Consider the following 25,063-nt stretch of genomic DNA (forward strand, 5'->3'; position numbering starts at 1 on the left):
CAAGTTAAGTTCATTGGAAGTATTTGAGAAGCAGTAAATAGTAAAGGGTTTACTATTTAAACAGTAAATGAATCTTGCTTTTTAATATTTTTTAAAAATCTAGTGCATGTTTGGGAAGATGATTTAGATTTTGAACTTGATGAAATGCAGTGAAACTTTTGTGATATAATTTATTTTAATTCCATTTCAATATATTGACACAATTGTAAGCCAATTCTTCAGTGACATTATGTAGCATTAAAATTACATTACATTAATCACAATATTATTAGACTATTGACAAGATTGTGAATAAATTGACATGCATTTCCAACTTCTGTAGTGATAACCAGTTGGGTAAAGCTTTTGATCAAAAGGTTTTCATGTAGCTGAGAAAATTGCATGCCACATCCATTTTATAAAAAATAATGCAGTACAGTAACATTGTTTTCTTCATTTGATACAGCAGGGAAAAAGTTTCTTAAATAATTAATTCAATCTACTGTTAGTAGCCAGATGTGTAATGTGCAAGCACAGTTGCTCTTAGATTAATGGTATTGTAAAATGTGGGAAATCCCCCATAGGTTAAAAATATTTGGCTTTTATTTATTAATTATACTGTATTGATAGTGTTTCCTGACAGGGTGTACTGTTAGGACAGAAACTTGTTATTTTAGAAAACATATTAAATATTGATGTAATCTTATTTTCCTTATTCTATTTTTTTCTTTAGTAATGCCCTGTCAAACTATAAGATATAGCTAACTTTTTCATTCCCTGTTTGAATTTTGTTTGTATTCAGTTTAGCTGGATTTTTTTCTAGAAAATGTTTTCTAATTCATGACTAGATATTGCAGTTGCTTCATAAAAATTAATCTATCAACCACCTGTCTTCCATAAAGAAAATGTTAAGATCAAACAAGTCTTAGTATTTGGGTGAAAGACTACCAGAAAACCCAAAGGCTGAAAGCTAGGCTGAAAAGTCAGAAAATATCACAAAAGCAATATGACCAAACTTGAGTACAAGCTTGGAGTTAAGCCTCTGTAGTGGCAGCAATAGCTCTGAGGTGTCAATACTTCTCCAAGCTAATCACATCCAGATTGTCATCTAGCAAACTATTTAAGTCAAATCTTTGTTTGGGAAAGTTGGGGCAGAAGATCAATTACAAATCCACACTTATTTATTTGCAAGGCATCTAGAGGATAAATTCATTTACAGTTGGTCAGAGTTGGATGGGGGTTCAGTAAATCCTTGTGAGATTATCTGGAAACAGTTTGAATCTATTGAGCCATGGTGGCACAATGGTTAGAGTGCAGTACTGCAGGCTACTTCTGCTGACTGCCAGCTGCTGGCTGCCTGCAATTTGGCAATTCAAATTTTACCTCAAGGTTGACTCAGCCTTCCATCCTTCCAAGGTGGGGGTGAGGACCCAAATTGTTGAGGGCAATATGCTGACTCTGTAAATCACTTAGAGAGAGCTGCATTGTAAAGCAGTATATAAGTCTAAGTATTATTGCAGTTGCTATTAATCCTGAGGAAATAAACACAAGGCTGGGACTTCAGTTGTACCATCTGTGGATTGCATCTCTGTTTTTTCTGGTTGGTAAATTACAGTGGTATTGAAGAAAAAAATCCAAAACATAGGCAAGGATTAATGACACAAATAAACATTTATAAGAGGATAATACAAAACATTTGTGAATGAAATAAAGGTAATGGAAATGTTTGGGTTCTTGAAAATAATGAAAAGCTCAGCAAGTAACATACTGGGTGCCCTTGACTAATCTTAAGGTGACCAACTTTTTTACAATGAAAAGGAGGACACAAATAAATTGGGGAAAAAAACAAAGCCACTTGCGCGTGGCGCACACTTGCGCATGGTGCACTCTTGCACACAGCGTACCCTTGTGCGTGGCACACTCTCTCAAAACAATTCTCCTGTGTGGAGCGCATGCATCTCATAATCGCGTCTTGTCGCACTGTACCGAGCCTTGACGAATCACCATGTCAAATACAAATACATCACATCGCACACAACGGATTGGATCGGCATCGATCAAATACGGAGATTTACAGATTAGTCTTCGAATATCAAAAAGGAAGACATGTAGGACACTTTTTGAGAGAGGACAGAACTTACAAAAGGAGGACTGTCCTCCCTAAAGGAGGATGGTTGGTCACCTTACTAAACAGCTCAGATGTGGTTAAAACTTAGATCTGAGAGTTAGGAAAAACCAGGGTTGAAAGACAGAGAAGTTAAAAAATGAATAGATGGCAAAGGTGAAACAATTCTGCATGGTTATAAAAAACCAAACCAAACCCAGTAACACTAATATATTCATGTAGTGATCAGTTTGACTTGAGGGAGGTTGATTTTTTTTAAAATGGAGCAAACCTTCCATTTTAGGATTAAGTTTAATGTAGCAATCACATTGGTTTGATATTTGATATTGAGATAAAATGAAATGAATTATCGTATTCAGTGAGTATGTGTTTATCTGGCAGATGCCATCATTTAGAATAAAGATCTATGATAAAGCGATAGCGCGCGTAACGTCCAATTTCACTGATAAGCAAAAAGGGCCCCGTGGGCTAATTTATGATTTCCGTAAGCGGAACTTGTCTGCCGCGGAACGGGACAACTAGCAAGCGGCGAGCCGCCGGACGGAGAGAGAAAGAGCACAGAACAGGGAGTGAGGTCGCCGCTCGTATGGGTGCTGCTGTTTTTGCAGACTCCTTCCTGCTGCTAAAGCTGTTCCTGTTCCTGTTCCTGGAAGGTGGGGGTAGGGGAAAGAAGAAGAAGAAGAAAAAGAGAAGGAAGAAAAGAAGGGTTTGCCCTGGCTACCGGCAAGCAGGAAAGAAAAAGCGTTCCCACCTTGACCCCTCTACATGGCCGGGAATTTCTGGCAGAGTTCGCATTAGTGAGTTGTCCTTGCAGTCTGGGGGTTCTGGGGAGTAAGGAAAAGGTGGTGCGGAATGCAGGCGCGCGGGGCCGGGCAGTTGCGAGGAGAGTAAGAGGCTTTCTCGGTCTTTTCTTTGTAGGAAGGTGTTTTCTCAGTGCAGACGGTGAGATGGATTTCAGTGTAGTGGGATGTTGTTGTATGCCTGGGAGAGAGATGCCTGTGCAGATTGAGCTTTCAATTCATTTATTTGTGTGTATGTGTGTGTGTATGTGTAGAGAACGTTCAGTGTGAATAAAGTATGTTTAAGCTGGGGGGGGGGAAACTTCAACTTTTCTTTATAATGCATGGTCACACGTCCAGTTTTTTTTTGTTAGAATCGATAAAAAAAATAAAAGATAAAAAGTCTTGTTGAAAATAACCCATGTTCTAAACATAATGCATGTGCACACACGTGCACACACACACATATATGCAGCTTATACACATATTTTGTGTGTGTGTGTATGCATTATGTTTAGAACATGGGTTATTTCCAACAAGATTATTTTTATCTTTTTATCAAAAAAAACCAAACCTGGACATGTTTTTTTTTAACAAAAAAAACCAAACCTGGACATGTGTGACCGTGCATGTATAAAGAAAAGTTGAAGTTTTTTCGCCCCAGCTTGAACATGCTTTATTCATATTTATTGAACGTTCTGTGGTACTTACAAAGCAACAGCTCCTTATAAGTGCAAGTACTTTGACAAAGTAAAAATATATACTCCAAGCTGCATTAGTACAGGTTTGCTGTAGAACTTCCACTCCCCATCCCAAAGGTTTTTTGTTACTAGAAATATTGATTTTCCCTTCAATGTAGCAGTGTGGTTCAGATAATCACACCTCTTTGCTTTTCGATACTATATTTTATCTTTTTTTGTTCTTATTATAACCTTTGTACAAAAACGAAGATTTACTTGTTAAACTCTTATAGCAGCAGATAAAACGAAAAACAAGTATTCTGATAACCCTGGGTTTATCATGAGGAAAGTACTGGCATGTGTATGCTTCTTTCCAAAATAGCTTAGCCTTATTTAAATACTTTCACACAGATGAATATTGTTCTAATTCACATACATAATACATTATGTTAAGGTGACTAAATTGCAATATTGTACTATGAAAGGGAAAAATGTCATGAATGGCAAAAATGTAATCACATTGAATAATATGATTCTAGTTCAAATATTTGCTGCAATGTTATTTCTGAGTAACATAATTCGGAATCTTGTCATGGGGGAAAATCTTTAATGATATTTGCTATAATGGTAAGATTCTCCTTTTTTTTGCTGCTTGAGTATAATTTGCAACCACTATTTCTAAAGAAACCAAGATTCATGGAGAACATTTGAAAGTGTTCTATTTAAATATAACTTAAATATGTGATTTAAATGCTGGGTTTTAATCAGAAATCAGACTTTTCTGTACTAGACAGACAAATGTACCTGGGATGAATAATGCCTACAAAATATACAGCCATATAACTCGAAATCATAGTATTACAAAAATGTTATTGGTAAAAGAGTTAGAGATAGAAAGTGGGGTTTATACAACATTTGTATGCAATTTGTCTGTGGAGATGGGTAGTCAAGAAATATGAAATATAAACAAAATAAATTAGAAGTTAGAACTATCTAAAATTCCTTACGCAACTTAAAATAAATATTGTTATGTATTAGTCTTATATACTGCCTTTACTTCAAGAAGTCAAGACAATTGATATATGGTTTTCCTTTTGTTTTATCTGCACAACAACTATCTTGGATTGTTGTGAGTGAATTAGTATGCATGTATGCAAGTAGTTCAAAGTCATCGTCTGCTTGAGGGTAGGTCTGAACTCTACTTGGACATCTATTACATCATCCTAGTTTTCACATATATATTTAAATAAAATAACAAATTCTTAGAAAAGGGAAAATTATTAGAACAAATTCATTATTAACAAGAGATTGATTATAATCTTTGGATTATAAAAGGTCTCATATAAAATATTTTTTGTTTGAAATGATTGTCAAAGTCTGATGATAGTTTCTTATTTGCCAGAATTTTGTTCCTGGCCTGGTACTGAGCTTTCAAATTCTGGTAATAGTAAACATTGGAGAAATATAAGCAGCATTAGAAAAAATAATAATTCTGAATACTTTTGACTCAGGAGAATACGTATCTTTGACATCAAGTCATATAATAAAGGATAAAAAAATGTTTTCTTTCTTTCTAGATCTCATCTGTTCAAATATCTAAAAGTAGTCTCTCTTTCTCTGTAGCTTACAATGGATTTTGGATAAACAAGATCTGCTGAAGGAACGCCAAAAAGACTTAAAATTTTTAACAGAAGAAGAATATTGGAAACTACAGATATTTTTTACAAATGGTAACAATGATGTCAATAAGTTATTGATATATTCTCTCTCTGTGTGTCTGTGAGACAGAGAGGGGTGTATGAGTGAGATTGTCTTTATTTTTTAAAATACAATGATTTAACATTGATTTTTAGAAGAAGCACATTTTTCCAGGCCCTTGAGCATGCTTCCATTGGACTCTTGCTTGGTTTAAATATAACATTGGTCCACTTTTTTCCCCCTAAAGTTAGACGTATATTTTCCTTTTGGAACATTACGATTCTAAACTATATGCAACCCCATTCATATATAGGCCTTTCCCCTTTTTTTGTGGAGAAGGCTTTAAGTTGCTTGTAATGGTGTTAATATTCTAAGTTTTTGGTATCATTTCTGAAAATGATGGGAAACCAAAATGGCAGTTGAGGAAATTTTTGGAAAAGCAAAATAAATTTCTAAAATGATGACTAATTTCAGTGGTTCTTTTGTATTGAAACTCAAGCATATCATTACTTTCTAGTCAGAGCCAATAGTAGCAAAGATCGATAAATACAATTTAACCTTGCATTTTAAGACAGTGCTTGGGTGTCTTTTAAACTTTATTCTAGGTCAGGGGTCTCCAACCTTGGCAACTATAAGTCCTTGTGGACTTCAACTCCCAGAATTCCTCAGCCAGCAAAGCTGTACTTTAAATAAAATTCCACTGATCATTTCAGATTTATCACAGTTTAAAAAAATTATTTAGGCAACCACCTTGTGTACAAAGGACTTGCTTGGCTGTCAACCTTTAAAATGAGCATTGATGTGTGAATTATCTTGGAAATGGCAGAAATATGATAAAACATTGCCATGTTCAAATTATGAATGGATAGTGGAGTCTGGAAAAATATCAAGTAACCATCTTATGTTTTGTTTTGTCACTCTGTGCCTCTACCTCTGCTTGGTATTTTGGATGGATGCTTCCAATATGCTTGGAACATATCCTTTGCTTGGAAAGCCAAATGAGCTACCTGTACAGCTGACACCATGGTGGCTTTCTAGCCAACTGGCAGATAGAGCTTGTGTGGAGCAGCTGATATATTTTTTCCTGATCTACCTTCCCCTGGCACCCTATTCCCTTTCCATAGATGAAATATGTCATACTTCAAGCACCTGCTGCCTTTGCCAACTCCATAACTGTGTTGATACTGGCAGCTTAATTCATTGGACCAATATCTCTTTTTCTGTATATGATAACTGATAACCAAAAGCTTGGCATTTCACACAGAGTGAAGTTCCTAAGTTTCTGGATAAGAGTACGTTGATAATTGCATGAAGTTACAGATAATATAATTTTTTTTCTTCACGTGTAAATTATACCTCAATATGCCTTGCATCTGTTTTGTCATTTTTGGAGAGGTTGAATAATGCATTACAAGAGCTGGAAATATCATCTGCCTGAATTTAAACAAACTCAGCTTAGTAGCCAATCATAGAAAATGCTAGCATTGTTCAATTTCATAGTTTACTATATAATATTTTAGGAATCAGATTTAATAATCCCAACTGTGCAGTCTCCTTTGAAGTGTTATTTCAATCAGAAATATTAAGCAGGCATTTAATGTTAGTTTTTCTAACTACAGTTTCAATGCTTTATGGTATCTATTGTGTCATAGTATCAGTTTGCAATCTTCACCTATAAAATAAAATATAAAATATATTATTTCATCTTTGGGGGATCTTATGAATGGGCTTTTAGAACCAAAATAAGTATAGGAACATAATGTAACAATGTTTCAAAAATATTTGCAACTCTGGGATTCAGTTTCAGTAATTGTTGCAGAATACAAAACTGAACTATGAATATTTAACTCATTTAAAAATTTTTTATTTTAAGTTATTCAGGCATTAGGTGAACATTTGAAACTAAGACAACAAGTTATTGCCACTGCTACTGTCTATTTCAAGAGATTCTATGCCAGGTAAGATCATGAGCTCTAGTATGGTCTCATTTTTCCTATATAAATCTTTTTTGTTATTATTACGTCTCTTTTTAAAAGTGTTAGGATTAGTAATTTTCCCTTTTCTTCTGTTTAAAATTATGTATTATAACTTTTTAGGTATTCCCTAAAAAGTATTGATCCAGTGCTAATGGCTCCCACGTGTGTATTTTTGGCATCCAAAGTAGAGGTAAGTAGGTAGCTTGCTACATGAGGAACTTTGCACAGGGTGAAGAGAGCAGGTGATTTGCTGATTTTTATTTTTCCATGTTCTTTTGAAATAAATAAAGCCAATTATTAGTAATTCATTAGTAATACAATGAATTGATATAATGAATGAGTAAATTAGTTTTTCTTCTCTTGGTCACACCATCAAATTTAGCAACTGCAATTCTTTCTAGCAGCTTTATTGTTGGACAAACTGAAATGGTCAATAAATGAACATGTAATTCATTCTCTCTCTCTCTCTCTCTCTCTCTCTCTCTCTCTCTCTCTCTCTCTCTCTCACACACACACACACACACACACACACACACTGCAGAGAGAGTCTGCAAATACGTGTCTTTTTTTTCTCCCTACTTTTTCATCCCTCACATGTTGGAGAAATTGCTTAAACTAGTTATCTCTTCCTAAAATATTTTTCTTCATAGTACAGCATGTCCCTTAAAATTCTAACTGCAAGTTAACAATCTCGGCTATCTGACCTTAATTCACACTGAAGGCTTTTGTTGTCATGAAATTTCACGGTCAGTCCATGCATTGGCTGGAAGTGAATTTTTATTACTGCTTATTACCATCATAATTTGTGAAGGTCACCAACCGGGGTAGTTACTAAATGAGGAGTGGCTGTATAAATAATTAGCACATTTAATATCCTGTTTCTGATAGGATTTTTCTGTTTGGCCTTCCCCGTCCCAGCCTCCACAGCATTTTGCTGGTCATATCAGCCAGTTGACGTTTTTTGACTCTTGATCCGTTGGGCTTTCAGTGCTTGCTTTGCAGGTGGTTTTCCTGCCTTTTGGCTATGGGGGATTAACATCACAGTGGCTTTCTGCCAACAGTATAGCAGCCATTGGAAATCGATGAAAAGAAAGAAAATGGCTTTCTTCTCACACAAGAAAAAAAAATGTTTATTGTAATATAATCCTTGAATCTGCAAAATACTGTGATTTTAACTAAACAATAAAGATGGCCAGAAAGGCGGAGCAGCTTTAAATCAGATCACATGGGGTATTGTGGAATTGGGCATAGTGAGGCTTGGACAAGGCTGCCAATCAGAACAAAATGTGCCCTTGCTTTCTTTTTTTCCCACAGATCAAGAGCATCCCCTGTAATTTCATATAGTAACCAAAGTTTGACATTTTGTTATCCAGTGCTTCTGGAATTGTGTACTTTCTACCATTATTTTATTTTTTATGATCTAGGAATTTGGTGTGGTTTCAAATACAAGATTGATATCTGCTGCTACTTCTGTATGTAAGTGGAATTTTTGTAAAGTTGTCACTTTTCAAAGGAATTTTAAAATCAAATATTGCTTTTAGTTATCGTATTCAGACATATGGAATGGCACATATGTATGGGTGTACATGAAAAACTAAAAAAACTGTTAAGCTTTATCTTATTGTAATGTATGATTCAATATGATAAAATGTAATGCAATACAGTGCTATTGGATAGTATTGTATTGGTGAGAGCCACTTGATGTAGTGGCTAAAGGCAACAGGCTAGAAACCAGGAGACCATAAGTTCATAAAACCAGCTAGGTGACTGTGCACCAGTCCCTCTCAGCCCTAGGAATAAGGCAGTGACAAGCAACTTCTGAAAAACCTTGCCAAAAAAACTGCAGGGACCTGCCCAAACAGTCTCCAAGAATTAGACATGATTGAATAGAAGAAGAAAAATTGTATGCTACAGTATTTAATTTTTCTAAACTAGTGAGTGCTTCTTTTCCATTTGATAATATTTGAAACTTGCAGAAACTGATAAACATTGTATAAACTGATTCCAGTATATATTCCAAAATGTTAAACAGAAATATTTGCTTTGTCACTATTTTGTATTGTAAATTCCTATAAATTGTTGCTGTCAGATATAAAAAATAAGTATGCTTAATAATTAACTCTTGTTCTCTTGCACTTTCAAACATAAATCCCTGCATTCAGCGTCTAGTATTCTAATTAAATTAAGGTGTAAAGAGAGAAGTATGGTAAATTAATTTGTATTGCTTTCATTTAAAAAGCATTCTTGACTTTTTCTTCATTGCAGTGAAAACTAGGTTTTCGTATGCCTTTCCAAAAGAATTTCCTTATAGGATGAACCATGTAAGTATACTCTAAAAAAACATTTCTGGCCTTAGCACTTCCCTTTCTCTGCAAATGATTTTGAAAAGACTTTTACTGTATGTGGAAGAGTGGGGATGTTGAGAACACATCAGAACATTGTTTCCAGAGAGTGACAGGGAGTTTATGCTTTGCTGTACTCCCAGCTGTTTTAAATTGTTTTAAAAAATAGAAAATTGAAGTTAAAAAAAAAGGGTCTTGCCATTTTGTCATCATCTGAAAGACTCTAGGAGTGAGGTTTGGAGAAGAGGAAAACCTAAACTAGATTACTATCCACTAACTTGCTCTATGTGGGGCTGCCCTTGAAGAGCGTTCAGAAACTTTCAACTGGTGCAAAATGCGGCTGCATGGGCAATAAATGGTGCCAGCTGCATGACACATGTAACACCACTACTCTATGAGCTTCACTGGATGCTGGTGTGTTTACGGGTGCAATTCAAGGTGCTGATTATCACCTTTGAAAACCTACATGGCTTGTGACTGGATTATCTGAGGGACCGTCTTTTTCCAAGAGTTTCTTACCCGTTCAGTCTGATCCAACAGACATGCTGCAAATCCTGTCAGCCAAAAAATGTTGACTGGCAAGAACAAAAAAGAGCCTTTTCTGCTGTACTTCCTTATGGAATATTCTTCCCTCAGATATTAGAATGGACCCAACCCTGTTAGGTTTTTTCAAAACTTTAAAAACTTGCTATGTACCCAGGCTTGGGGCTCAGAATATATAAAGAGCCCCATTACTTGGCTTTACTAATAGTTGATTAATCTTCATGGCTGCTGTTTATATTATTTATTTTGCAGATGTTTTTATTGTTTTAATGTTTTTTTAAATAGTTTTATAATTTTAGAATTGTAAAAGAGTCACTTAGCTGAGTTGGTGGCTATAGAAGCTGAATGAATTAATTTGATTGCAAAAAAGAAATATGTGATAAATCTGTTAACCTCTGTAAAAGAGGTATTGGTGGAGTAAAATGCATTTTCAAAAAGGAGTTTTATGTTTTCCTTTATTGAAATGGAAATGTCAGATGTTATTCTTGCTGACAAAAAAGTCTATATGTTTTTGTTCCCATGGTTTTCCAAATTTAGAATTTTAATAGTTTAGATCCAGCTGATCGTAGAACAGGACAATCTATGATGCACATATTATTTAAGTTTTGTCCTTGTAATTAATACATTTTTTTTGTTCTATACAGATATTAGAATGTGAATTTTATCTATTAGAGTTAATGGTAAGTTCATTTACTTTGTACATTCTGTTCAATCTTTTGTACAGGTAGTCACTGAATTATATCCATTCATTCAGTGACTGTTCAAAGTTATGGTGGCACTGAAAAAATGGACATATGACAGGGTCTTTGAAGTTCTGGTGACCATAGCACACACACACCCAATCACATTATTGTGATCCAGGCACTTAGATACCATGCGTGTAATTGTAATATTGCAGAGAGTTGGGGGTCATGTGATCACCATTTGCGACCTTCCCTGCTGGCTACCCCAAGCAAAGTTTATGAGGAAGCCAGCAGGGAAAATTGCAAGTTGCTCTCGCTTTTTCTCCCATCCTCAGCACACCCCTACCCATGTAGAGCCTCTGCTAGCCCTGCAAGGGCCTCCCCCAGCCGCCTGCAAATTGTGCATGGCCTATACAGGAATTTTGGGGTTACAATGGCAACTGGGACTGCTTGGGATTGTCATCACTGAACAGTGTAGCCACGTGATGTTACATTTTACCAACTGCATCACTTTGTGGCAGCAATCCCGGTCTCTCTTGCTGTTGTAACACAAATAGTACAAATACAACTCCTCTGCATAATTATATGCTGATTATATCTGGAATATTCCATCATCTCTTGAAATGTTGCTACTTTTCACATGTGTGCCAGAACAACTGAATTGATCTGTACTGTGAGAAAAGAATGATGAGATATAATGGGCTAGGAGAATAATCTTAGAGAAAGGATGAAGAGCTACAGATTGAGAAGGTTGTGTACTATTTCCTATTTTTTATGTGAATTCCATACATGGAGTTAGAAAGAACTGATGCCAGGTTTTTGAGCTGAGAAGTAATTTATAGATCTAAGATTGCATGAGAAAAAAGTGTCCAGTGTATCAACTGAAATAGCTGACTTAAGGGTCTATAAGCATACAGATTTGTTTATGAGAAAGTGTCCTGCTTTTCGTTTTAAATAGGAAAGCTCTTACAAAGGATACTCCACCATGAGAGGGATTTTGGAGTCCTAGTGGACAATCACTTAAATATGAGCCAGCAATGTACTGCAGCTGCAAAAAAGCCAACAGAATCCTAGGCTGCATTAACAGATGGATAGAATCAAGATCACGTGAATTGTTAGTACCCCTTTATAATGCCTTGATAAAACTATATTTGGAATATTTCATCCAGTTTTGGTTGCTACTATATCAAAAAAGATGTTGAGACTCTAGAAAGAGTGCAGAGAAGAGCAACAAAGATTATTAGGGGTTTAGAGGCTAAAACATATGAAGAATATGTTTTACTGAATATATTGCTGGAATTAAATATGGCTAGCTAGTATAATGAAAAGAAGGATTAGAGGTGACGTAACGGCAATGTTCCAATATCTAAGGGGCTGCCAGATAAAAGAGGGGATCAATTTATTCTCCAAAGCACTTAAAGGCAGGAGAAGAAATAATGGATGGAAACTAATCAGAGAAGCAACCTAGAACTAAGGAGAAATTTCCTGACAGGAGAATTAATCAGTGGAATAACTTGCCTTCCAGAAGTTATATATGGGTGTTCCAACACTGGAGGTTTTAAAGAACAGATTGAATAGCCATTTGTCTGAAACAGTATATTTGAACTGAAATTCCCTGCTAGAGCAGGGAGTTGGACTAGAAGTCCCTTCCAACTCTTCTTCTATTAATGTTACTCAAGCCAAACTTTATTTTTTACAAAATAAGTGAAACCACTAAAGATTGATACTGTTTCTTCCCCACTCAGATTCTCTTTATATATTAATAGGATTCTCACAAAGCTTCTTGTATATTGTTATTCCGTAATAGAGCGTACTGTGCCAGTGTTTATTTTCAGTGAGGGTGTTGTTGGCAAATTGTGTTTGTGTGTGCTGCATATATGTCAGCATTTGTGTCTCAGAGGGTGATAGAATTTGGTAAACTGCCAGTCAGTCTAGAGAGGAATTATTTATGTGAAGCCATCTACTGTCTTTGTAATAAATGGCACTATAAACATCAAAGAAGTACTTAACATTTTGTGTATTGTGAATGATGCTGCTGCTGCTTTTAACATTTTTCTTAAATGCAATCTCCCTAGGACTGCTGTTTGATAGTATATCATCCCTATAGACCTCTACTTCAATATGTACAAGATATGGGCCAAGAAGACATGCTGCTGCCTCTTGCTTGGTAATGAAGACAGACTATTTAAAAAGTCCTTTAGCCTAAACAGAAAACCTATGAAAAGTATTGACCTGAATAAAATTGTTGCCTAGGGAATCTGCTTAATCCACTTTGGAAAATGCCTGAAACCATAAAGTTGTTTAATTTATTGATTTGAAAGGGGTGGGGGTGGGGTTGACCGAAATATCATTTTTTTTATGAATGAAGATAATCCATCAGATCTTCTACTATTCATTCTTATAGTCTGAACATATTATAACTGAAAAGCTCACGACGAAGCTTGCCTTACTGCATGAAAGACGAGTACACCTTATATCTCACTGCAGAGTTCTTTTATTTGGGGGAAAGTATGCCAATGCTCCATATAGAAAAAGACATAGAAATGATATACTGGTATATTGAATTATGGCCTCCTGCTCAGATTATACCCATTACATTAGATACTATATTTAAAGGAAAAGTAAGCTCATGTCACAGTTTCATATTGCTTTGACTCCATTGTGTGGAGTCCTGAAGGACAACTTGCTGATCTGTTGCTTTTGTCTGTGCAGGAGGATAGTGAATGACACATACAGAACTGATCTTTGTCTGCTGTACCCTCCTTTCATGATAGCTCTAGGTATGTAACACGTTGTGTGTACCGTATCACTATTTGAATGGAATGGTTCAAGATAGAGTTGCATCCATGGCCATTTTCATAGAAATTCAACTATTATTTTTTTTTCAGTTTATAATTGAACTTTCATTGTCCAGACATACAGGTAAACTGGAAAACTATTCTTCAACTGTACATCCTAAAATGAATGTTAATAATTACATTTGTAGAATGGTATAATTGAAAATCCAGTTTGGAGAGGGAGACAGTAGCACACAGAACATGTTCTGACAATGTGTTTTTCATTTAATAATGTAAAAGCACTTGTACCACAAGTTTTGCATCTTAATTTTACCTTTCAACCATATGCTCTCTTTACAGCTTGTCTACATGTGGCTTGTGTTGTGCAGCAAAAGGATGCTAGACAGTGGTTTGCGGAACTCTCTGTTGATATGGAGAAGGTAGTTATATTTTATTTAATAATTACAGACTTACAGAAAGTAACTTGTCTGGATTGGTACATTATTAGGCAAGTGAACAAAATGGGTAAGATAAAAAGTTTCTTATTGGCCCAGTATCCCTTGGTGAAAAATTGAAAAACATATAATTTAAACAGATAAAATTGTTTAATGTAATATTTATATATCAATACCAACAAGATACTGCATAGTAATTACAAAACATTTTATTGATTGCATATTCTGTGTTGAGCTTGATGTATGATTGAATGGGTGCAATTAAATAGTTGGTCAATAATACAAAAACCACTATCCATACTTTATTCCAAGATCTGATATTTACTGGTGGTCTCCCATCTGAGTATTAATCAGTCCAGACACTGCTCTGAGCCCATTGCTGCCATTTGTTGAGACTAAATGGCAGTAAAAAAGGTAAAGGATTTCCCTGTCCAGTAGTGTTCATTCCGTTTCTTGGCCAAGGGAGCCAGCGTTATCCAAAGACCCACTTTGTGGTCATGTGGCCAACATGGCTATGCACCAAGTCTTTGGAACATTGTTACCTTCCCACCGAAGTGGTACCTATTTATCTACTTATATTTGTATGATTTCAAATTGATAGGTGAGCAGGAGCTGAGGCAAGGAACGGGAGCTCACCCCATTGCATGGCACTAGGGTCTCAAACCCAGGCTGTCAGCTTTCCAGCTGATAAGCTCAGCATTTTTAACTGCTGAGCCATTACATCCATCCTCTAAATAACAGGTTTAAGAATGGGTGAGTGAGAGGTTTCTAAGTGTCCATCACAAGTTTACATTAGCCCGCAAGAAAATGCTATGTTAATTCAAAATAATTTTAAAAACTTTCTAAAATGAATTTTAAGATTTAAAAACCAGGGCATTAAGGTATAAAGTGTTTTGAGGATAGTTTGCCCTTTTTTCCCTTCAAAGGATAAAAATAGTGGCCTGCAAAATGTTTTCAGGATAAACTCCCTGATCCCAGAATATTTTCAAACCTTTCTTTCTTATATTGAAGCACATACATACTTATTGCAATCACCATAGATTTGCACAAAACTATTTTTCATCTAATTTTTTTTTAGATCTTAGAAATAATCAGGGTCATTTTAAAATTGTATGAGCAATGGAAAAACTTTGATGAAAGAAAAGAAATGGCTACAATTCTAAGCAAGATGCCTAAGCCCAAACCACCTCCAAATAGGTAAGTTTTCAAAATATGTTCATTTTAGTTTAGTTTACTTTACCTTACTTTATTGTCATTGCACTTTGTACAATGAAATCAAACACCATTTTCAGTGCACATTATGACCATGTAAATAAACACAAACACATATCCTTCACCCTCCACACATTGAATCGAAAAGAGTGGAGAGGGCAACCAATGATCTTCTGGGCAATGACGTTAACCCTCTGGAGTGCTTTCCTATCTGCCACTGTGCAATTGGCAAACCATACAGAGGTGCAGTAAGTTAAAATGCTCTCTGGTGCAGCGGTGGGAGATCACCAGCAGTTTTTCATTCAGTTGTTGTTTTCCGAGAAGTCTCAGGTAGTATAATCTCTGCTGGGCCTTTTTGACCAATGCTGCAATGTGAGCACCCCAGGTCAGGTCCTCTTTTATGGTAACCCCCAGAAACTTAAAACCGGCCACTTGCTCCACTCGGTCTCCATTGATAAGCAAGGGCTGGATGTCTGATCTGTTCCTTCTATAGTCCACTATAAGCTCCTTGGTCTTATTGGTTATTGTCTCCACATCACAAAAACAACCGATCCACCTCATCTCGGTAGGCAGACTCATCCTCCCCAGAGATGAGTCCCACCACTTTTGAATAAATTTGAATATATATTATAATTAATAAATAAATAAATATTTGAATAAATGATCCACTGTAAAACAAGAATAATCCATTTGTAGAGAAAATAATTTTAGACTTGGATGTAGCCTTGCTGTTAAATACACAAAATGCATCTCAGCGTATAGTTGATCCATTGATTCATTCCATACCTACCCTTTTTGTTTAGTAATCTAATAGGGATTAGTTAATTCTGAAATGATTTTTCAATCATAAAGATCATTTAAGTTGTGATTAATTTAAGTGAAATGGAACACTTCAATTTTCTTACAAAAAAATTGAAATAGGAACAAGTTGGGTACCTGTCATGCCTTACTCACATAAAAGCAATCCTTCACTATTCAACTTCCATAGACGGTTGTTGGTAGATTTGAGAGTCACGTGCAATTTGACTTCTCCTCATTTTATGCTTGAGTTCTTTTGGTTGACTCAGGTAAAAAAGAAGGCAGCTGCATTTTTACAGGCTTTGTAGGTTCTTTGGTTGTTCCATTGAAATTTAATATAAATTATCTTCCAACATCATTTGGTTTTGCATTTTACTGCAGAGGGAAGTATAGATAATAAATGGGCTAAGTGTTGATTTATTGTACCTATTCTGCTTGACACACACCTCTCCCTTCCCAGAAAATACTCTGCAAACTCTGGAAGGCCAAAATATTTTTTTTCCTGTGCAAAAATAGAGTAGTTTGCCTTTGAGTTAGGACAGTACTTCTTCATAGTGAACATAAATAGCCAGCATTTTCTAGAGACCCACTACTACATATCTAAAATACAAACTACTCAACACAAGAAGCCTCGCAAACAAAATGCATGAATTCCTCATCTTATTAGGCACAACCACATTCGACATTATATTTGTCTGTGAGACATGGTTAAATGCATCTTTTCCAGACTCCATTACCACAGTCAGCGAATATCACATTTATCAGTCAGATTGCAAAATCTGTAAAGGAAGTGGAGTTGCTATCTTCTACAAAAAAAATCCCTAAATCTAAAAAAGATTCAAATTACACAGGAACTTGCTCTCCCAGAGGCCATCATCTGTGAACTGTCCTCAAATGCCACAATCCGCTTCTTACTATGCTACAGAGCCCTGGATAATGACATAGTTCATGCAAACAAGCTAACTTCACTGTTAACATGTGCTGCCTCTTGCCCTCACCCTCTCATTTTCCTTGGTGACTTCAATCTACCTCTTATAAATTGGACACTAAATGAATGTACATCAGAACCCATACATGCAACTCTGTATAATGCTCTTACTACATTGGGACTGGATCAATTAGTAACTAACAACACTAGATTCAACAACTGCCTCAACCTCATCTTCTGCAGTAGCTCTAACTCAATATATGGCCTACAAATACAAGAACCCTTTTCAAACAGTGATCACAGTATGATTGACTTTTGTCTCAATTTACACCCTCACAAAGATCATAATGATGGATCCCCAAAATACAACTTCAAAAAAAACCAACTATGATCTCATAGATACTGACCTATCATCTCTTGATTGGCACATTCTGTTCTCTAGCTGTAATACTACAGAAGACCATTATAATGCATTCTTGTTTGAACTTGAAAGAGTCATTAAACTATATATACCATTAGTAACCCCCCAAAACAAAACAAAACAAAAAAACAAATTACCCATAACAATAAGGAAACTTCAATTTAAAAAAAGATAGCTGTGGCATAAAAACAAAACTAGCTATGTAGCAAACTTGAAAAACCAATACAACAACCTATGCCAACAGATAAAGGCAGAACGCACAAATTACCACTGCAAGCAAGAGGAAAACCTCCTATGTACAAAATCCACCCACGCCTTCTACAATTTTGTCAACACCAAACTTAAAGAATCAAGAACCATCCCACCCCTAAAAGGACCAAATGGGAAAGACTGCAATGATGAAGCTGTAAAGGCCAATCTCTTCAACACATTCTTCAGTCTTTGTAAACAGCAATGGTTCATGCCCCACATTTCCTACCGTGTTTCTCACATAATAAGGCCGGGCCTTATTTTTTTTTGAGCCCCGAAAAAACGGCTAGGCCGTCTTTTCGGGGGGTGACTTAATTCCCCCCCTTGCATCCTCGCCAACAGCCGCTCCTAACGGGCGATCATGGCCAAGCACAGAGAGCTCCCTACTCCCACCTTTGCTGCAGACACCTTTGGCACCCGCCGCTGTTGCTTTCCTTTCTGCCCATTCCGCTGCCACGTTTGGAGCTGCCGCTTCCGTGTTTGGAGTGCCGCCGCCATTTGGAGCTCCAAACGCGGAAGTGGCAGCTCCAAACATGATGGCGGGCGATCTTTTTATTTTGGTCCGCGCGAAGTTCAGAGCGAACAAGAGAGGGAGACTGCGATGCCTCCATCCGAGATGGCAACCTCACTAATGGATCACAACGTGGCTTTGGGCATCTCCGTGTGATCGCGACCCTGCCCTTTCCACCTGGCGCCCTTGCTGCTTTCTGCCTCTTTAGCAACTGGCTTCGTGTTTGGAGCACTGCCGCTGTTTGGAGCTCCAAACAGTGGCGGAAGCTCCAAATGCGGAAGCTCCAAACATGACGGTGGGTGATCTTTTTATTTTGGTCCGCGCGAAGTTCAGAGCGAGCATGAGAGGGAGACCGCGATGCCTTGCTAAAGAGCCAGAAAGCAGCAAGGGCGCCAGGTGGAAAGGACAGGGTCGCAATCACACGGAGATGCCCAAAGCGTGGAGCGCACATAACTAAAGGCGGCGCACGCAGTTGGCTTGGGGACTACAAGGCAGCATCTGCGCCTCTTCCCGGGCGCGTCTCTAGGCTGCTTCCGGAGCTACGGGACGCTCTCCGTTGCCTACCAGCCCTTCTTCCTTGGGCTCCCTGCCGTGGGGTACACCCACTTTCTCCTGCAAATTACGCCTCGCAACTCTTCTCTCCCATTCCTCTCGCTCCAAAAAGATCGCCATCGTATCCCGCCGATTCGGGCTTCCAGCCACGTTGTGATCCACTAGTGAGGTTGCCATCTCGGATGGAGGCATCGCAGTCTCCCTCTCTTGTTCGCTCTGAACTTCGCGCGGACCAAAATAAAAAGATCGCCCGCCGTCATGTTTGGAGCTGCCACTTCCGCGTTTGGAGCTCCAAATGGCGACGGCACTCCAAACACAGAAGCACCAGCTCCAAACGTGGCGGCGGAATGGGCAGAAGGGAAAGCAACAGCGGTGGGTGCCAAAGGTGTCTGCAGCAAAGGTGGGAGTAGGGAGCTCTCTGTGCTTGGCCATGATCGCCCGTTAGGAGCGGCTGGTGGCGAGGAATTCCGGCCCGCCGGGCGCTCCTAACGGCAAGTCTCCCCGCCCTTCCCCCTTATTTTGTATATTTTAAAATAGGCCTAAATTTGGGGGGAGGGGCTTAATTTGATTTTATGCCCAAAAAACATGCTGGGCCTTCCTATTGGTGGAGGCCGTATTGTTGGAGAAACACGGTAGTCGTACCACAACAAACTGTAATGACCTACTATATATTGACTTTAGAGAAGATAACATAGAAAAGGCACTATGAAACCTCAAACCATCCCTATCTATTGGCTCCAATGAATTATATTCATACTTCTTAAAAAAGCTCTCCTCTGTCATAGCGAAACCCCTAAGCATTATATATGAGATATCATTCAGAACCAGTTCCTTACCAAACCTATGGTCCTTAGCTACGGTCATCCCTATCTTCAAAAAAGGTGACCCCAGCCTGAAAACTACAGACCAATCTCACTGTGTTGTGTCACATGCAAAGTCATGGAATCAATCATTAACCAATTCATACCCTCCACTTAGAGTCAAACAGCCTACTCTCCCCAAAACAATTTGGTTTCAGGAAAAAAATGTCCTGCAATTTACAACTCCTACACTGCAAAAACATATGTTCTACTCTACATGACCAGGGTAAAGCTATAGACGCAATTTATATAGATTTCTGCAAAGCCTTTGATTCAGTGGTACATGACAAATTACTGTTAAAACTAAACTCTTATGGCATTTCTGGATCCCTCCATAAGTGGATTACTGTATTCCTGTCAAACAGGCAACAAATAGTAAAAATAGGGAGCACTATGTCAAACCCTGCTCCAGTTAACAGCGGTGTCCCCCAAGGCAGTGTTCTAGGACCCACACTTTTTATACTCTATATAAATATCCTTTGTGATCACCTTATAGGCAACTGCGTCCTCTTTGCGGATGACGTAAAACTATTCAACACCACTGACAATGCTACTATCCTTCAAAGCGACCTTGATTATGTGTCTGAATGGTCAAACATCTGGCAATTCCAAATCTCGACCAACAAATGCTCTGTCCTACACATTGGTAAAAAAAAAAACAGTACACCAAATACAAACTAGGCGGATATGACCTCGTTGATGATCCTTACTCTGTCAAGGACCTTGGAGTTCTCATGTCAAATGACCTAAGCGCCAGAACTCACTTTAACAGCATTGCCAAAAAGGCATTAAGAGTTGTACATCTAATCTTATGAAGCTTCTCCTCTGGAAATATCGAATTGTTAACTAGAGCATACAAAACTTTTGCCAGACCAATACTTGAATACAGCTCATTAGTCTGGAATCCACACTGCATATCAGACATTAATACAATCGAGTGAGTCCTGAAGTATTTTATGAGAAGAGTACTACAGTCCTCTGCTCGCAACAGAATACCCTATATCACCAGGCTTGAGATTTTGGGCTTGGACAACCTTGAAGTATACTGCCTTTGGTTAGACTTAAACGTAGCACACAAAATTATCTGCTACAATGTCCTACCAGTCAGTGACTACTTCAGCTTCAACCACAACAATACAAGAGCACACAACAGATACAAATTCAATGTAAACCGCTTCAAACTGGATTGCAGAAAGTATGACATCAGCAACAGAGTGGTCAATGCCTGGAATACACTACCTGACTCTGTTGTTACATCCTCTAACCCCCACTTCTTTAACCTCAAACTAACTATTATTGTCCTCACCCCATTCCTAAGAAGTCTGTTAGGGGCGTGCATAAGTGCACCATCGTGCCTACCGTCCCTGTCCTATTGTCCCCATTTATTTATACCTATTTCCTGTATTCTTACTCATGTTTATACTTATATTTATTATCTTGTAAGCGATTGACAAATCAAATAAATGTTCGTGAGAGTCAGATTAAAATGAGGCTGCTTTAGCAGTCAAATTCATTTTAATGAGTCAACTCTATAAAGCAATAGCTTATTTATAAGTTTGAAACAATAGTCTGTATAGTGAATATACAGAAGCTATATAGCAGGGGTCTCCAAATTTGGCAACCTTAAGTCTTATGAACTTCATCTCCCAGAATTCCCCAGTCATGCTTTTTAAATCTTAAATTTGGAGACCCCTGCTGGATAGCATACTTTCAAATCATTTTTGAAGCATACACAGCCTTGCCAGACAGTCAAGTATTTGAAATTGCTGAATTAAAAGTAGCAGCCAGACCAAATGAGGATAGATATCACCCCAAAGATGATCCTAAAGGCCATTTCACTCTTCTTTGTCATATTGCAACAAAACGTTATGCAATCCTGAATATCAAAATAAAAATATGTACTATTGTGATTTAAATTATATTACCTATTTAAATCAAATTTTATTAAATACTAAAGCAAGTAACACCATATGGTAAGATATTTTGTGCACCACTGCAACTTGGGAAAATTAGGATGATGTTTCATTGGCAAGATTGAAATCTGCCTTCATGACCTGTTTTCTTCGTTACCATCTGGAAGGCAGCTTTGTGGTGTCCGAACCAGATAATTTAGATTTAGTCAGTTTTGTTCCATATAGTATCAACAGAGTGATTTCTCAAGTTTTGTCTTTCTACTATGTATTCAAAATGGAAAGGGATTAATATACACTGCTCAAAAAAATAAAGGGAACACAAAAATAAGACATCCTAGATCTGAATGAATGAAATATTCTTATTAAATACTTTGTTCATTACATAGTTGAATGTGCTGACAACAAAATCACACAAAAATTATCAATGGAAATCAAATTTAGCAACCCATGGAGGTCTGGATTTGGAGTTACACTCAAAATTAAAGTGGAAAAAAACACTACAGGCTGATCCAACTTTGATGTAATGTCCGTAAAACAAGTCAAAATGAGGCTCAGTAGTGTGTGTGGCCTCCACGTGCCTGTATGACCTCGCTACAATGCCTGGGCATGCTCCTGATGAGGTGGTGGATGGTCTCCTGAGGGATCTCCTCCCACACCTGGACTAAAGCACCCCCCAACTCCTGGACAGTCTGTGGTGCAACGTGGCATTGGTGGATGGAGCGAGACATGATGTCCCAGATATGCTCAATTGGATTCAGGTCTGGGGAACGGGCGGGCCAGTCCATAGCATCAATGCCTTCGTCTTGCAGGAACTGCTGACACACTCCAGCCACATGAGGTCTAGCATTGTCTTGCATTAGGAACCCAGGGCCAACCGCACCAGCATATGGTTTCACAAGGGGTCTGAGGATCTCATCTCGGTACCTAACGGCACTCAGGCTACCTCTGGCGAGCACATGGAGGGCTGTGTGGCCCCCTAAAGAAATGCCACCCCACACCATTACTGACCCACTGCCAAACCGGTCATGCTGGAGGATGTTGCAGGCAGCAGAACGTTCTCCACGGCGTCTCCAGACTCTGTCACATCTGTCACATGTACTCAGTGTAAACCTGCTTTCATCTGTGAAGAGCACAGGGTGCCAGTGACGAATTTGCCAATCTTGGTGTTCTCTGGCAAATGCCAAACGTCCTGCACGGTGTTGGGCTGTAAGCACAACCCCCACCTGTGGATGTCGGGCCCTCATACCACCCTCATGGAGTCTGTTTCTGACCGTTTGAGCAGCCACATGCACATTTGTGGCCCGCTGGAGGTCATTTTGCAGGGCTCTGGCAGTGCTCCTCCTGTCCCTCCTTGCACAAAGGCGGAGGTAGCGGTCCTGATGCTGGGTTGTTGCCCTCCTACGGCCTCCTCCACGTCTCCTGATGTACTGGCCTGTCTTCTGGTAGCACCTCCATGCTCTGGACATACGCTGACAGACACAGCAAACCTTCTTGCCACAGCTCGCATTGATGTGCCGTCCTGGATGAGCTGCACTACCTGAGCCACTTGTGTGGGTTGTAGACTCCGTCTCATGCTACTACTAGAGTGAAAGCACCGCCAGCATTCAAAAGTGACCAAACCATCAGCCAGAAAGCATAGGAACTGAGAAGTGGTCTGTGGTCACCACCTGCAGAACCACTCCTTTATTGGGGATGTCTTGCTAACTGCCTAAGCTTTCCACCTGTTGTCTATTCCATTTGCACAACAGCATGTGCAATTGATTGTCAATCAGTGTTGCTACCTAAGTGGACAGTTTGATTTCACAGAAGTGTGATTGACTTGGAGTTACATTGTGTTGTTGTAACACAATGTACACTTTACATTGTGTAAAGTGTTCCCTTTATTTTTTTGAGCAGTGTATATATAATAATAAAGTGTAGGGGTAGATATATACTTTGAGAGCAGGCAACAAAATTTCATTTTAATGTATGCCAATGTGCTCACAGTAAAAAAAACAACAATAAAGGTTATCTTAAAGTTAAAATCAAATGTGTTTATAGTAATTTTAATAATAAATATATAATGTAATACTTTCCTATAATATTTTTGTTTCAAACAGTGAAAGTGACCAGGGTCCAAATGGAAGTCAGAATTCTAGCTACAGCCAGTCTTAGACATTCCAAAGAAATGAATTGTGGACCACTTTGGATTAAGACACATTGGGATCTTTTCATACATGGAAGACATGGACAGAAGGTTTCAATAACGTCTTTTCAGATAGAACACAAAGTTTCTATCAAGTGTACAAAAGCTTTTCCTTAAACATACACCCATTTGAATTGTGATACAACAGAAATCAAAAACTGGATAAAAATAATGATGTAATTCAGTATGGACAGACTATAGTAAATTTTGTTATTTGAAAGAAATAGTGGTGAGTTAAACAAACTTAAAACAAACAAGGATAACTGTGAATGGATCTTTCTTGCAACTATAGTTTAACTATGGAATACAAGAGATGACTTGAGAAGTTGGATTTGAGATCCTAATTGTTCAGATATATACTTGCCAATGGATGTTTTAAGAATGCACTGCTGTAATAAATGCCTTAGGGAAAAGAGATAAAAAAAATTCCTTAAAATGTATAAAATGTTGCATTCCTCATCCGAAGTTTAAGGAGGTACTCTACAATACCTGTAGTTTGCAAGAGGAAATCCAGGATACCCCCAAAGTGCAATATATATAATGAAAACTCTGGCTGTTTTAGGAAAGAATGTGCTATTAAGTCCTTGACATATTTTGCAATCCAATCAAATAAATCTAACCTCTTTGAGGTTATAATGGTGAATATGTTGTGTGCTAGAAGTTTGCCTTCTGCTTTCCCAGTTACTAGGAATGGCTTTTCTCTTGAGAAAACAGAAGCATTTGAGAATATGATTCCATAATAAAATATAAATTACTGTACAAATTAACACAAGAATCATTCAAAGACAGGATGTTCCCTTTTTTTTAAACTCTGGCCATCTGCTGTGTTCTTTAGTCAGACTTCCCCACTTAAAAAGGGATTTAGTCCAGAGCCCTAAATTTTCATGGACTATTTGTTTGGGACCCTAAAACAAGTTAAAAGTATCCTGTATTTCAGTGTGAAGTAGCTCTCCCCAACACGATGCCTTCTAGTTCTATTAGATCAGGGGTCCCCAACCACCGGTCCACGGACCGGTACCGGTCCGTGGAACAAATACTACCAGGCCGCTGGTTTGCTGGGCGCCACCATCTTGTTTTGATGAAAAAGTGCTTCCGGTGAGCTTTTCCGGGTAGAAAGCTCACCGGAAGCACTTTTTCATCAAAACAAGATGGCGGCGCCCAGCTGATGCTGGTACTGGGCCGCGGCACCCAGCTGATGCCGGTTCCGGGCCGCGGCATAAAAAAGGTTGGGGACCACTGTATTAGATTACCGTTGCCTTCAGGCCAACCAACATTGTTGTGTTAGTGGAGGATTAGGGAGATAGTATATAGTGAAGGTGCCAGTTGGGAAAGGCTGCTTTAAGATGCTTTTCACCCAAAGGGAGCATTATTCTGCCATGATTCAAACAAAGGAACAT

At 38.1% G+C, this 25,063-nt stretch overlaps 1 protein-coding gene across 1 annotated transcript; it reads left to right on the forward strand.

The window, feature by feature from the left end:
* Positions 1-2,719: 2,719 nt before the first annotated feature.
* Positions 2,720-24,309, forward strand: CCNC (cyclin C). The gene is made up of 12 exons (XM_026666603.2): positions 2,720-2,901; positions 5,187-5,293; positions 7,135-7,219; positions 7,358-7,427; positions 8,662-8,713; positions 9,503-9,558; positions 10,767-10,802; positions 12,881-12,972; positions 13,518-13,585; positions 13,943-14,022; positions 15,116-15,234; positions 23,581-24,309. Exons 1-12 carry the CDS (start codon positions 2,870-2,872, stop codon positions 23,633-23,635), a joined length of 852 nt encoding a protein of 283 aa, XP_026522388.1. The 5' UTR covers positions 2,720-2,869; the 3' UTR covers positions 23,636-24,309.
* The last annotated feature ends 754 nt before the right edge of the window (positions 24,310-25,063 follow it).

Source organism: Notechis scutatus, chromosome 1 (genome assembly GCF_049901735.1).
Source record: "Notechis scutatus isolate UNSWTSFEM ecotype Mainland chromosome 1, rNotScu1.2, whole genome shotgun sequence".
Taxonomy (NCBI): Eukaryota; Metazoa; Chordata; class Lepidosauria; order Squamata; family Elapidae; genus Notechis; species Notechis scutatus.